Consider the following 14,125-nt stretch of genomic DNA (forward strand, 5'->3'; position numbering starts at 1 on the left):
ATTAGCCGTTTGGTTAAGATCACATTACTACATTGTTTTAAGTTCAGTCACATGACTTTGGCCAGTGCCTTCTTCTGTAATCTTGTGTCAATCAATATTTTATGACAGGAATTTTGGTAAACAGTGAGTGTGTAGAATCTCGAGAGTAATAGCAGAAAGAGACTGGTGTATGTTTGTGCTTACATACAAACAAAAAGTACTCAATACGTAATGTAACATCTTAAAAACTGAAGTTTCGTGAATCATTACTCAGTCACATTGCTGATCATTCAGACAATTAATGTAGAGAAACAATATGATGATATGTAAGTAGAAATAATTTGTCCACTAAGCCAGCAGGATGGTATCCTTTGAAGGCAACAATAATGTGGGGAAGTGCACTGTGACTAGTGGTTCGTAACCACATCTGATAGTCTGGTCAATACAGTGATAAATCGAAATATTAATAAAGTCCATGGTGTTTGAAACTCTGTCATGCTTTTATCTTTTCAATTAACATGCATGTAGTCAGGAAGTTTACTTTTCAAACGCACGGTTTCATATTCAGTTAGACAATATGGCGCTTTGAGCAAGGGAAATGGCTTATAGATGCCTTGTGAGTGAATTTGGGAGAAGAAAACTGTAAATGTGTGTATGTGTGCATGCGTGCATGTGTGTGTGTGTCTCTGTCTGTCTGTGCATGTGTATGTGTGTGTGTGTGCGTATGTATGTGTGTGTGTGTGTGTGCATGGATGTATTTATGTGTGCATTACAACTTAATAACACCCCTGTAACTTAGTGGTTCAGCAAAAGGGACCAATACAAAAAACACCTAGTATACTCTTTAGACTGGTTGGCATTAGGAAGGTCCAGTCATAGAAACCATGCCAGAACAAATAATGGAGCCTGATGCAGCCCCTTGCCTTACCAGCTCTGGTTGGACCATCCAACCCATGCCAGCATGGAAAACGGATATTAGATGATGATGGTGGTGGTGGTGGTGACAGTGGTGGTGGTAGTGGTATGCTGTGAGAATCTTTTTTTAAAAGGGGATTATAATAGAATCTATATAACATTTTTGTTTCATTGCTATTTGTGAAGGGAACCTCAATAAACAAATGTTTTAGATAGATGCACACTATCAACCTAAGCAGATACTGTTGCAATAATATAGAGGAGGTAAATTTTGCATGTTCATGTTTTGAAAGTTTTATCTCTGTTTCTTTCAGATCACCTCTGATCAAGATTTTTTTTTTGTTATACAGGTAGGTCAATCAAACAACTAGATGCTATTTCAATTATACCATGCATCCATCTAGTTGAGACCAATACTGCAGTGATGAATTATGTACAGACAAGGGCAACAGTTTGTCTAATGGGTGGGGTCTCTGAGTACACATGAAAAGACAAGTTAAGGTGTTTAAGGAGGCTTGTAGATACTCTGGTCTGATAGTGAGTGTTTCTAGTAATTTCTTGAAACACAGTAACAGTTTGAAAGTAGTGTACTGGAAGACAATAAATTAACTGACATATATAGATTGCTTTTCCTCCAACAAGGATGATTATTTTTAGTCCAGGCCCATTGTTACCTCTTTACAGTAGGTGGATTAGGCCATCTGAAAGTTAGGTGCTTTTGTTATGTACATAGTCATTCCTCTTAAAGCAAATTTACTTGGTTATGGGTTCTGTTAATCTTCTGAATCAGTGAGTTTCCGTCAAATAGCACAGTTGTAAGCATGTACAGCAGGAGCTCTCTTAACCATTCTCCATCAACTCTTGTATGCAACAGGGTTCAATTTTACCCCACTCACTCTTCTTTTTATATATCAATGACCTACTGACCACCTTTCAGCAGTGCCCACCCCATGATACTGCCACTCAGGCATCTTCAGTTCACTTCGTCTTACTTCCTCTTATTACCCATGTTGTGTCTATTCCCTTCAGGCCCTGCACTAACTCCTACATGTAATTTTTCCTTCTCAGAATTTTGTTCCCTTGAAATTCCTTTCCTGTACTTGTTCATCCTGTTGCTGTTGACTTATAACTCTTCATAAGAAACATTAACTGTTCGATTTTGACAGTCCTGTAGAGGCCATGGGTACATTGACAGACATGATTTTGATGACTAAATTAACAAATGTTCAAAGCAAAAAATTCTCCGAAAAATTCCAATTCTTTAATCGACCACATGTGCTGGAGTCTGCTAAAATTAGTCTATCATGATGTTTTTGTTAGGTTGCAGCTCATAAACTGGAACTATGATGCATATATTATATTAATTACTTATAGGTCACTCTAAAATGAATTTTTTTAAAATTACTGTGGATCCTCTCGACTAAGCATATTACTCTTCTCAAATATTAATAATCTGATCTTGGAAGAAACTAAGTATAACAACAATAATAAAACCATTAATAAATATATGGTCAAATTTCCATCTCATTACACCACTTTGCCTTAAAAGAAGGAAAGAACATTCAACAATGTAATCCTAAATATACAAAAACACTGGATGATTATAACTGAGGTAACTTAGATTATAGATCAGCTAAAAATCTGCTTTATGCAACACATCTATAATTTAAAGTAGATTTTTATCCTAAAACTGCTTCTCTTATATTTAATTATATACAACTTGATGTTTATTTTACCTATAAATATTAAACTTATTTTTATAAGCGATCAGAATCCAGAGCAGGTTAAAGATTGAAAAGAAATATATTTATAAAGTATATCTATCATATGCATATACTATACATGTATATTTTTGATATATAAAATGTTATCATTTCCATCTTATCAGATGGCATATTCAGTTAAATTGTCTTACAGTTAATTCATTCTCTACAACTTCCACTGAAATAAAAATCGTTTGCTACTAAACTGTATATAGATATATATATGGGTGCAGGACGTCACCAACAGTAACATTAAACAAATGAAATAAGAAAACAAATGAATTAAATACGCAAAATAACGAGAGGAAAAAAGGACAAGTAATACAAAGAATGACCCTTCATCAGTTGTCAGCTGTCTATCTACTCCCCATTTTGAGCAATCAGTGACAATATGAGTCTTCGAAGACAGTTGCTCCCATAAATACCAAAATAAAATTTTAGATTTATGGAGTGTCAAAGTTAGGAACAAAAACAGGACATAAATCCAAAATTTTATTTTGGTATTTATGGGAATAACTGTCTTCAAAGACTCATATTCTCATTGATTGCTTGAAATGGGGAGTAGATAGACAGCCGACAACTGATGAAGGTGACCCTTCATTGTATTACTGTTCTTTTTTTTCTCTCTCATTATTTGCGTATTTAACTCATTGGTTTTCGTATTTCATGTTGTTTACTGTTACTGACGTCCTGTGCCCATATATGCATACATACATACATATATATATATATATATATATATATATATATATAAACACACACACACACACACATATATATATTTATTTATTTTATTATTTAATTGAACACCACACATCCATTTCCAAGTTAGTATATATATATATATATATATATATATATATATATAAGATGTAATTAAGATTCTGTTGAATTAGATACCAACTAGGTTGGTATCATCTGCACACCCAAGCAATATTAATTGAATATTGAATATCAAGACGCTGTACAGGCAGGCAACGCAACCCAGCTAATATTTCCGAAGTACAGATTCCAAGTTATGTGAATAAAATATAAATGGTTAACAAAGATGTACAGGTGTCAATTCATTACAGCCATTTCAAGCAACTCCTTTAATTGATTAATGAAAACATTACATCATTTGAAAGTAGATAGGGGGGCTCTGAAAGGGGTCTCAGGGAGTAGCATCCCTGTTTTCCTTAACTAGTTTTCCATTACATTTCTTGAAAATCAGGGTAGAGGCCTTGGTCTCGGGACCACTTGTGTCTAAAAACTGAGGTTGGGGTAAACAAGGGCATGCTCCCCATAGAAAATCCAGCTCCAAAAAAGCCTCATGATAACAAAGGAGAATGTGTACCAGCCAGCCCAAAGGTTGGGGTGGGCTGCACCTGCCTACCACAGTTGCTATGGCATTGAAGTAGATCCAGCCACCCTTGTTAACAGGGACAAAATCTGGATTTAAAACACTGGATGATGATGATGATGATGATGAAAGAAACCATTCTCATCAGATGAATGCATTGACTTCAAATATAAAGGATATAACCATTTCCTTAACATATTCACATCAACAATTGAACTCAAAATATTTACATTATTTCTTGTGTCATATCTGTGGCAGAATGAGTTTAGTAATAATGCATACCTTGTTAAGTCTACTATAATTTGGAGAGTAGCAGAGGAAATAGTGGGGCTCAGGATAAAAAGAGTGGTGACAAAAGAAACAATGTAAATATTTTGAGTTCCATTATTGATGTGAATATGTTAAGGAAATGGTTATGTCCTTTATATTTGAAGTCTATGCAGTCATCTGACAAGAATTGTTTCTTTCAAATGATGTAATGTTTTCATTAATCAATTAAAGGACTCACTTGAAACAGCCATAATGAATTGACACCTGTACATCTTTGTTACTCATTTATATATATATACATATATATATAAAAGGCAATTTCTGTCTGTCTGTTACCACCTTAGTGCTTAAACCAGCAAACCAATATTCACAAAACCTTGCATACATGTTACACTAACATCCAGTTCAATAATAGGCTAATTGGATTTCAATAAAAATCTATAATGTGCTCCCCCACCCAGGGGACATTGGGCAAATTATATGATAGAATGAGGTTTCAAAAAGTATTAGTGTGAGGGAAAGGTAGTAGCAGAGAGAGGGTGACTTATATCAGTGAAGGTGAGAACAGCAATGGCAATGGGATGATAACATTCATACAGCTGTCATATACATGCAACGTTGCATACATACTTTTGTAAATACACAGATACAACACACACTGAAAAGTGGGTGTGAAGAATACATAGCTTTAAGGAGAGGAGGTAGGTAGCTTTTCTGCTGTCCATTGCAAAGAAACACTCACACACAGACAGACACACATACATATATATACATACATACATATGTCTACTATACACCATTTTAAACTCATGATTACCTGTGTGTACGTTTGTGAGAGAGACATTCTATAACTGTCCGTCTCTCTACTTTTGTAGGATCTTCACTGTTGCTGTCGCATATTGTGAGATTTTAAAATTACATTAAAATTTTCAAACCTGGTATATTGAAATAATTTTCCACGTTAAATCCGATTTCATTATTTACTTGTTCCAGAAAAATTGCTAAAAAATGTTACTGAGGTTTAAAGTTTAATCAATTCTACCTAATCAGAAAACAGGATTTGGAAGCTGGCATTTTCTGCATGATAGCTGTCTATCACTAAATGAAAGCAAAATCATTAGGAGGAATTTCTATTAAACAAACAAAAGCAAAGCATTACGACTATCAAAGTTGTAAGAACTTCTGAAGTTTGAGTGAATAAAGTCATGTGAAATGGTTGAACAGACATGTAAATAATCTAAAAAGGAAAAAATCCTCAAGTAAGTTTTTTTGCGAAAAATTGCACAAATCTGTCCTGATCAAGATACCTATCTGTTGAGGAAGGCATGCTCTGACAAGGAATAAATAAAAATTTATCTAAAACATTCTATTGTAAAAATTGCCTGGCAATGACAGGCTATTCAGCTAGTATTTATTTATACATATATAAATATATATATGTGTGTGTGTGTGTGTGTATGTATATATATATATACACACACACACACACACGTTTAAGTAATATATACATAATGTATATATATCATAAGTTCATTTGATCAAAAAAGTGAAAATGATTATGTTCAATCAAGTACTCAATACATGATAAAATGCAGAGTTTACACAGAAACATCAGGCAAAATGTTTTGCAGTATTTCTTCTGGTTTCATTTTCTGAGTTCAAATTCTGCTTAGGTTAACTTTGCCTTTCACCCTTCTAGATTCAATAGAATAAGTGTTAGTCAAGCATTTGTGTTGATGTAATCAACTAGCCTCCTCTCCCAAAATTTCAGGCCTTGTCCGTATCGTAGAAAGTTTTAGTATTTTGTTTTATGGCTCATATACTCATTTTGGCATAGATGATGCACATATATACATATATTCACATATGTACAAAGTCATAAATGCCTACATTAAAAAACTGGGGAAAGACAATCTAAAGTGAAGTACTCAGCCTAATATAGAATGGAGATATTTGTTTATTTCTTTAAATAATACTAGTTGATTTAATGTGTGTGTACATATGTACAGGGGTTCGACAAAATAATGGAAACATCTAGCATCATAATTTTGAAATATCTATAAAACCGTCAAAAGCTTGGGAGCTTGTTTATTTTTGTTTTTTGATTTATTATTAGTGTTGCTTAATATGTTTTGCTAAAATTGCGGCTTCTTTTCACATATCATCAGAGAAAGGTAATTAAAATTCATTAAAACCCAGATCTATCAGACTTTCAAAGAGGTCAAATTGTTGGTGTTCATATGGTAGGCGCTAGCGTAATGAAAACAGCCGAAATGTATGGTGTATCAAGAAGTACTGTCTCGAAAGTAATGACAGCCTTTGAGAAAGAGGGAAAAACCTCCCAGTCGAAACAAAACTCCGGAAGAAAACCCAAACTTTCAAATAGGGACTGTTGGACTCTTACGTGAATTGTTAGAAAGGATCACTGAAGTACAGCTCCCAAAATTACTGCAGAGCTTAATGACCACCTCGAGAACCCAGTTTCCACAAAAACTGTTAGCCAGGAGCTGCACAAAGCTGAATTTCATAGGAGGGCCGCAATCAGAAAACCACTACTTTCAAAAACAAACGTTGCAAAGCATTTAGAATGGAGTAAAAACTTACAGAATTGGTCCCTAGAGCAGTGGAAGAATGTTCTCGGATGAGTCATCCTTTACCCTATTTCTGACCACCAACCGAGTATACATGTGGAGACATCCAAAAGAAGCATTTGACACAGACTGCCTTCTTCCAACTGTTAAATATGGAGGAGGATCCGTGATTATTGAGGTGGGAGGCATTATCTTGGAAATTTGCTGGCCCAATGGTTTCCCTTAATGGTAGAATTAATAGTCAAGACCATTTAAGCGTTTTATCTGATCAAATTCATCTTATGGTCGCAGAACTGTTTCCAGAGGGAAACAATCTTTCAGGATGAAATGCACAAATTCACACATCTAAAATTGTTACTGAATGGCATGAGGAACATTCTAGTGAAATTGAATATCTTATCTGGCCACCACAGTCCCCAGATCTCAATATTATTGAACCTTTATGGTGCATTTTAGAAAAACAAGTAATGAGTCGATATCCTCCACCATCATCACTACAAGAACTGGAGATTGTTTTAGTTGAAGAATAGACAAAAATTCCTTTGGAAACAATTCAAACTTTGTACGATGCATACCTTGTAGGATTCAAGCTGTAATTACTGCCAAAGGCGGTCCTACCCCATATTAAAATAAATTTGTTTGAAATTTTAAGGTGTTTCCATTATTTTATCCAACCCCTGTATGTATGCATATGTTAATATGTAATCTGTTCAAAATTTATTTTTGTTCAGAATTATCTCCCCTCCCTTTGTTTCTGCAATGAACTTGTGGTCTGAGAGACTATTACGGAAACTGATGATGTAAAGGGGTTTAACATACATGAAATGAAATTTGGAGAGTCAGGGTGTACTGAAAGATGTTTAAGGTAAGGAAGGCACGTTCAGATGTGTAGCAAGGCGGAGGACGAGGAGGCAGATATCTGTGGGTGCAAAATTTCCTCTTATTTGTCACGCATGTTTAATTAAGATGAGGGAGCTGAAAATGTCTTTGCATCTGAGTACCAAAGACTTTGGTAACACTGGGTAATGTGGGACAGATAGGTTTCAACAAGGAGTAACCTAATTAGCTAATGAGACAACTGCAAGTGGAGATGATGACAAAACCAGAATTGTTGAGCTTGTGAATTTTAGGAAGAGGATAAATAGTACAATTTTGGGGTGTTTGAATAAGATTTGTAGCTTTAAGTAGGACAATAAAAAAAAGACAAGCTCATGTACAGTGGTGATGAATCTTCATTTATGAAAGTTCTATTCCTGGATGAGTTCTATAAAACTTCCGGTTGCTAAGCCAATGGTCACTTCCTTCCTGAGCCATGTCTCGTTTGTCAAATCCCTCATTTCCTTAAGTGTATAATATGATACTGTAAATAACAAGACAAAACATTTCTTTGCCTAAATTGGAGAATGTGACATTAGAGTCAATCTCTCTGAAAAGAATGTTTTGCAGCTTGAGCACAAATTCTCAAATATTCAATCAGAGATATAGTTGATATAATCAAATCTATATTTGATTGGTATTTATTTTATTAATGAAGGTCCAAAATAAGTTGTGCTTTCTCTGTTTATTTTGATGTAACATTATATTCTGTTTGTTGTTTCAGATATCTCATAAGTTTTTGAGAAATCTATGACCTGTAGATATTACAGTATTTGTTGGTTGCAATCAAAACAGTAAACTATACAGATACTATAACTTACAAGTGAAAATAAAACAAAAATTGAATGTAACACTTTGTTACTTTAGTCAGCTCCTTTCAATTCTTATTTATAAGAGGCTTTTAAATTTAAGATAAAAGAAAAAACAAAGCCAAGTAATTTTATTGTTCAAGTTCAAAATGGAATGCAAAGCAGCATCTGTTAGCAATATCAACCAAGGGTCTGCTCAGGGAATCATTACTGAGCATACAACTCAAATTTGATTCTCTGGCTCATCGAATACCATCAAAATGGTATTCAATGTCAGCATTGAATATGGACATTAAATGATCATATTCTCTGCAATGTGGTACAAATGAATCTGAGGATCCAGTCTTTGATCAAGTAATATTGCCAAATTCAAAAGCGAGGGGAGGGGGGGAGAAATGTTAGTATCTACTGTAAGTTTAGACAGTTAAGCAATCTTTCAAATTAGGTACATAAAATGGCTGCCTTACATGAGTGAAAGTGCATTACATGAAGGCTGTGCTCATGACCACTGAATCAGGTGGGAAGGAGAAAGATATCCTCAAACTTGAAACCTAACCCACGTGTTTTGCAGCAGAATGGACTCCACTAAAGGCACAAGATGTCAGGTGTGTATGTACATATATATGAGACTATATATGACATAATAGGATGTATGCATGCTATCATTTTGTAGTTGAAAGTTACTGAAATAAATTGATAGAGATTAAAAATTAAGCCTCAACTAAAATGAAATTATTTTGGGATCATGAATTGTTTAAATTATTTAATTATAAATGTTAACAGGTGGCAAGTTGTCTGAACACACATGTGTAAACCTAACAGATCATTCACTGCTAAAATTTAGACTTCCTAGAACTTGCACCAAATGGGCCTTAATCACAGTAACAGGCACAGTTAAGGTAGAATGACAACATTTCCTTGGAAATAGGGGATTTGAAATTTGTCCGGAGATATTTTCGTTTTATGAAACTTTTGTCTGTTTTGGCACAGTTTTGTTTAATAATTATTATTTCGTTATACTTGGGGATGGTCACATCATGAATCTTGGAAAACAAATACATAAATGTAATAATTATTATTTGGACAAGATTTAGCTTTTCCAGGCGAATATGAAAAAATAAAATAAAGTAACGAATATGTATGTAGACAAAAACTTCCGGTACAAGATGGAAGGGCTCATATAGAAACATGCTGTAACCTGTGAGTATCTAAAAAAAAATTCTAACGCATGGTTGTTTATAAAACGGTCATTAAGTTAGTTTAATTAGTCTTTGTAATCACTAGCTCCCCCAATGATTCATAAATTATTATTTATATTACTCATGTGAAATCCCAGCAAAAATTCTAAGGTTGCTGTTTTATGTCTATAATATAGGATAAAACAGCAAACAATTCATTTTAGTAGTAATTGGCGTGGTTGTGTGGTTAATATACGTTTGGGTTAATATAAAGATCTTCACCCGTTAACAAAAACAAAAAAAAACCCACAGCATGCAGGGTGTTAACGGAAAAAGTGAAAAATGAAGAGGGGGAGGGAAAATTGAAATTGCGGTTTTTGAAAATTTTTTTTCGGAATTGGAGCCTCCATAACCAAAAACGTGGGATTCCCTAAATATATATCCATTTTCCTGAAAGTTATGACAGAAAAATCGGATCTTGTGAATTTTCCGAAAGTCTCCTCACCCCCAGGTTCGTTTGGGCAAATTTTTTTGTCATATTAGTTTTCTACACAGTTAACACCTGTTCCGAGTTCAGTCCCATTGCGTGACACCTTGAGCAAGTATCTCCTACTATATCCTCGGACTCATCAAAATCTTCTGAGTGAATTTGGTCGACGAATACTGAAAAAGCCCATCGTATGTGTGTCTCGCCACCGCTTTACAACCGGTCTGGGGTTGTTTACGTGACTATAACCGTAGCGGTTCGGCGTAAGTGACTGATAGAAAAAGTACTAGGCCTTCATAATTCAAAAAAGTACTGAGGTCGATCTGTTCGACTAAAACCCTTCATGGCGGTGCCCCAAGCATGGCCGCAGTCCAATGACTGAAAAGAAAAGTGATATGTGAATTGGACGAAAGTAGCATATCGCTTGTGGTCCCCACCATTTTTACTGGGTGCTGCTATTTCCGTATACATTCGACAACTTTGCCCAAAACAATAAACATTTCTAGCCAAGAATTCAAAAATAATTCAAATCGGTTTCTACGTAACAGGATTTAAACACACATAATGAATTGCATTCTCTCACAAAATGAAGTTTTAATTAATTTAGAACAAATTAACGACCAAACTTACGTGGGAATGAGTGTCTATCATAGCAAATTACAGCCTTTGTGTTATGACTTAATTAAAGTTGACCTTCGGTTAAACAATAGCAGCTATTCCTGGGTTGGTGGATATGCTAGAAATACTAGCCAAATCCAACCGGCGGAGGTGAAGAATACGTACACTACCCGTTTTCGGCGTCACAAAAACCCTAACCCTACACACCGGGTGTACGTATTCTTTACTTTCGCCATCCAACCCACCCCTACCGTTTAAGGGAAAATGGCAAATCGGATACTGTAGTTCTGAGTACACAATAGCTGAAAAAGAAAAACGGAGTGGTTTTGATTTTGAATACTTTTCATTCTAAATCTCTTCGATCATGTCATACCTGGAATTAAAAACAAGAAAGAACATCAATAACAAGAATTTTTGTTATTTTACATAAGACATTTGTTCTGAAATTTATATAAAGGATTACTGGGATACAATTGTAACATCCCTGGAAATTTCTAACACTAATTAGGTACTACTAAAGCAGCACGGTCGCACGTCCGCGCTAGCTAGTCGTGAGTGGTCGATCCTAGCCCTGACCCTGTCACTAACCCTAACCCTGTCCCTAACCCGCGTGTGCAAATGAATACGTGTTTAGGGTTAGGGTTGCGGATAGCGTTGGGGTTAGGATCGACCACTCAAGACTGGCTGGCGCGGACACGCGACTGCGTGTTCGGGACCGTGCTGCTTTAGTAGTTAGTACCCACTAATTAATAGCAACAGATTTATAAATTAACAGCATTAAGGTTTCGGCAGTCAGGTGGGGTGGTTGTAAAAGAGGGGCAAAAGGGCGAGAATCATGACTAGAACACTAATCATGACGAAGGCATTGCATAGTCAATCCAATTCCTCCGGTCGTACCGGATGCAATAAAGGTATCACAGATTTTTTGTCCTTGTCTCTCGATAAAGCTTTCCGCATATCAAACGCATCCTCGTCGTCCAGTCCAGAGTAATATTCCAGTACACGTCTGTAGACTGTATAACCCAGTTTGTTGTACATGTCGACGGCAACTTTATTCGATACTCGCACAAACAAGTCGACGAAGAAACACTTCTTACGTTCGGAAATCTCCTCCAGTGTATGCATAAGTTTTGCAGCAAGTCCGAGACGTCTGTGTTCGGGCGAAACGGACAGAGCTGTAACGTGTCCGTGCCAGTTCTCGGCTCTGCCTTCGGCTTTACCCATGATGTAACCCATGATTTCGCCCGATGGTGATTCGGCAACCTGGAAATACTCGGGCCATTGAGCTAAATACTGCATATAGAAGGCCAGCCCATATGTTTCGGTAAGTGGATCTAAATTGACGTTGTTGAACTTGAATAAATCCGAACAAGTAAACGGACGAATAGTAGTCATTATAATTCTTATAATAATTAATTAAACCAAAAAAATACGTTGATGATAAATGAAAGAGGGGAAATAAGAAAGTAAAGAAAAACACCGCCGGACAAGACAAAAATTTACAAGTTCTGAAACATTTACCGGAAGTTAAGGTTTTATTTAACTTCAGACAGTAAAACAGCAACTTCCTGTTGCGAGTTAATTGTTAGGTTTGAAAATATATAAGGAATAAAGTCTACACTATGTTCACCATAACCTTACAGATCTAATTTATTACACATTACATTATCCACTATGTCCTTCCCTTTTTAAAAAAATAATGGTAAGATGTGATTCGAAGGCTATTTTGGCTGCTATTTCTAGCCAATCAAACGACCGCGTAGAACAGGCAACGAGCAACTTTTTGCGAGAAACGGGCTGCACAAGAAAATAAAATTCGAAGTAACTTTTTGTTAGGCGTGCAATTCAAAAAATCTGCTGGCTGCTGTTTGTCCAGGCTGGAGTTTACACCATAGCTAGGCTCTAGTTAGTTCATTCTTATTTTGACCATTAAAATTAGGGCCCGAGGGTTAGACGGCTGGATTTTTTGGCTGCCGAGAAGTCCTGTAGTTGAATCATAAAGGCTAATACCACATTGAGTCTAAATACATTTGGTAAAGTGCACTTGTTGTGGTGAGTCGAAAATAAAATTTTAATCAGTTGAAAGGATCGTTTTCGTCCAACCACAAATTTTAATCTGAAATTTTTTAGAAATGCACCATGCCGATGATATAGCATTCATTATTTTGGACAATTTATAATGAAAAAGAAGCATTTAAGGTTACGTATTTTTAGCCGATGAATTTTAAATCACCGTCTGACAGCGGAAGTTTGTTGTCATGGCAACACCGCTTCATTAATTGTTTTTTTTTTAGCACAACCATGCGAGTACCCATTCTTTAGAAAAACCATTTTGGTTAATGTTTACATCTGGTCCCGAAAATGAAAATATCCACCACCCACGAAAAAATACTGAAAGGGGTGTAAAACGATGTGTAGGAAACTAATAGGGAAAAAAATGCGCGCAAAGGAACGGGAGGGTTGGGAAAAATTCGGATCTTGGGAATTTTCCGAAAGTCCTCTCCCCACCTCAAGATTTTCTCCAAAATTACTTTATAGTCGTAATGTATGCCGTTTCAAAGGTATTCATATAAAATTTCATTGAAAAAAAAATACCATTTTCCTAATAGGTATGAGGGAAAAACTCAAATTTCGGGAATTTTCCGAAGTCCTCTCCCCACCCCCTTGCAAAAAATTTCCCCCACAAATTTCTTTACAATTGTAATGTATGCCGTTTGAAACGTATTTCTATAAAATTTTAAGGAAAAAAACACCATTTTCCTAAAAGTTATGAGGGAAAAGTTCGGATCTTCTGATTTTTCCGAAGTCCTCTCCCCACCCTCCCGTTATTTTACGTGCATTTCTTTTTCATACAAAAATTTTGTTGAGAATGACTTCAAAGAATTTTTCAAAGAATATCAAGACGAAGGGAGAAACGGCAGCGATTAATTTTTTGACATTGTCACTGAAAATTAACATGGAGAAAGAAGTGGCAATTTTTTTTTACAAAAAATGGGAGTTCTTCGTGAGGAGAAGAAATGCGAAAATCATCATAGGATGCAAATGGAACAACATCATGGCTGTGTATACTGGAGATGTAGTAGAAGAGAATGACGAGAGTCGGTGTCCGTTGGAAGAGGCACGTGGTTGGAAAGGGGAGCCCTTCCACTTAGAAATCTGATTTTATCTGTAAGGATGAACTAGAAATTGGTGCTACTGCAGCAGTAGATTATAAAAATTATTTACGGGATGTTTGCGCAGACGATTTGTTCTGCAATCCAATGAAGATTGGTGGTTCTGGCAGAATTGTTGAAATAG

At 35.7% G+C, this 14,125-nt stretch overlaps 1 protein-coding gene across 1 annotated transcript; it reads right to left on the bottom strand.

Annotated features, from left to right (window-relative positions):
• Positions 1–11,239: 11,239 nt before the first annotated feature.
• On the bottom strand, positions 11,240–13,689 carry LOC106882825 (N-alpha-acetyltransferase 20). The gene has a single exon (XM_014933610.3). It carries the CDS (start codon positions 12,221–12,223, stop codon positions 11,702–11,704), a length of 522 nt encoding a protein of 173 aa, XP_014789096.1. The 5' UTR covers positions 12,224–13,689; the 3' UTR covers positions 11,240–11,701.
• Positions 13,690–14,125: the final 436 nt, after the last annotated feature.

The sequence above is a fragment of the Octopus bimaculoides genome, chromosome 6 (genome assembly GCF_046866305.1).
Source record: "Octopus bimaculoides isolate indiv1 chromosome 6, ASM4686630v1, whole genome shotgun sequence".
NCBI classification, from domain to species: Eukaryota; Metazoa; Mollusca; class Cephalopoda; order Octopoda; family Octopodidae; genus Octopus; species Octopus bimaculoides.